The following is a 2071-nucleotide window of genomic DNA, read 5'->3' on the forward strand; positions in this document are numbered from 1 at the left end:
AGAGGGAGGGGCAGTACTCAACACTGTGCAGACTATTATCTAAAGACAAACATGATGAAGATGGAGTGTTTGTCTATGAGAGTCTTTACTCATCAAAAGAACTGATGAGTTGATATACGTACATATTCAACTTTTTACATGTAGTCTAAATAAAAATGAATTCACCCAATGCTAACATCAATTAAATCAAATTAAATTTTAAGGAGTTTTTAATGTTTTCATTTATCGATTTCTTTATGTGTGTTTGCATATGAGGTGTACACATGCCATGGAGCATATGTAGACATGAGAGGAGAATTTATGAGAGTTGGTGTTCTCCTGCTACCATATAGATCATGGGGATATTTTTCAGGTTGTCACACTTGACACAGCACTTCTACATGCTCAGCCATCAAACCAACATTAAGGAAGTATAGTTTTTAAAAAGATAATTCTATAAATGGAATTTAAAAAAACATCCATTAACTCTGAAAACACACATGCATGCATCATTATAAAGACTGAACAGGTAATAAGTAGGAATATTTGTGTACCTATGTAAATATGCATATATGCATTTAATAACAATTAGTGGAAAAAGAGATCATTAGTCTGAATAACAGTACACAGGGTATATGAAAACATTTCAAGGGAGGAAAGGGAAAAGTGAGATACGGTAATATCTCCAAAAAAGGGTAAATTAATACAAATTATTTTTAATAAATTATCTTTCCTGTTCAACATTGCACACATTTTAAAATTAGAATCATTAAGTAATCTCCCCAATGATAACATTAATGGAAGATATGAGTTGTTAACAAATCAGTTTTGAAGATTAATTAATACTATCATTTTATTTCACTTCTTGGATAATATTTTCACAACCTCCTATGATTATGCTAATTTTTCCCTTACCACTTGAACAATTCACTAAAATTTCTGTTCATGCTGGAGGGTTGCATGACTCCACCTTCCAAGAAGAGAAAGGAATTCTAATTTTTTTTTCCACCTTTATCCTCAAAGTCAAGGAACTCCAATGGACACGTCCCCAAATATACACATGTCCCAGCCCATATGCCTCATTGAGAATGTAAAAGGACAACTGAGAACCAATCAGAAGGCCCTGGAGATCCTGTCAGCCATCACTCAGCCTGTGGTGGTGGTGGCGATCGTGGGCCTCTACCGCACAGGAAAATCCTACCTGATGAACAAGCTGGCTGGGAAGAGAACAGGTGAGTGCCACCAACAAAGCTTTGCTGAGTCCCCTCTGTTCAGCCACATTGTAAGCCCTGGTTGTGAGAAAGAAAGTTAGAGAAGGAGGTAGACACTGAAATCCAGTGTCCTCAACAGTTTATCTCTTATGTTGATTTTATTTCAGGGAATCAGTCAGCTCCATGATTCTCTTTACTCCATCTTTAGTCTCATTTGAAAGCAAAATTCTTCCTACCCTAGAAAGGAGACAGTACTAATAAAATAGTTAATTTATATACTATTCTGTAAGAAACTCTAAGCCATTCTTCAAAACGCTAAGGGGAGGCCAAGAAGATGGCTCAGCAGGTAAATGGCCTTCCTACATAAGCCAGACAACCTAGATCAAATAACTCAACAGTAGGAAGAGACAGTTGTAAGGCAAAAGACACTGTNAACAAGACAAAAAGGCCACCAACAGATTGGGAAAGGAGTTTACCAATCCTAAATCTGAAAGAGGACTAATATCCAATATATACAAAGAGCTCAGGAAGCTGGACTCCAGTAATTCAAATAACCCCCATTAAAAAATGGGGCACAGAACTAAAGAAAAATTCTCAACTGAGGAATACCGAATGCTGAGAAACACCTGAAAAAATGTTCAACATTATTAGTCATCAGGGAAATGCAAATCAAAACAACCCTGAAATTCCATCTCACTCCAGTCAGAATGGCTAAGATTAAAAATTCAGATGACAGCAGATGCTGGCGAGGTTGTAGAGAAAGAGGAACACTCCTCAATTGCTGGTGGGATTGCAAGCTTGTACAATCACTCTGGAAATCAGTCTGGCGGTTCCTCAGAAAACTGTACATAGTACTACCGGAGGATCCAGCAATACCTCTT

The 2071-nt window shown here is 37.1% G+C and overlaps 1 protein-coding gene across 1 annotated transcript in view; it reads left to right on the forward strand.

The window, feature by feature from the left end:
• Positions 1-1015: 1015 nt before the first annotated feature.
• The window catches only part of LOC110315315 (guanylate-binding protein 1-like), a 7388-nt gene continuing 6332 nt past the window's right edge, over positions 1016-2071 (forward strand). The window contains exon 1 of the mRNA XM_021189400.1: positions 1016-1211. Coding sequence (XP_021045059.1) covers positions 1016-1211 — 196 coding nt within the window. The remainder of the gene's footprint in view (positions 1212-2071) is intronic.

The sequence above is a fragment of the Mus pahari genome, unplaced genomic scaffold, assembly GCF_900095145.1.
Source record: "Mus pahari unplaced genomic scaffold, PAHARI_EIJ_v1.1 scaffold_8329_1, whole genome shotgun sequence".
Classification (NCBI taxonomy): Eukaryota; Metazoa; Chordata; class Mammalia; order Rodentia; family Muridae; genus Mus; species Mus pahari.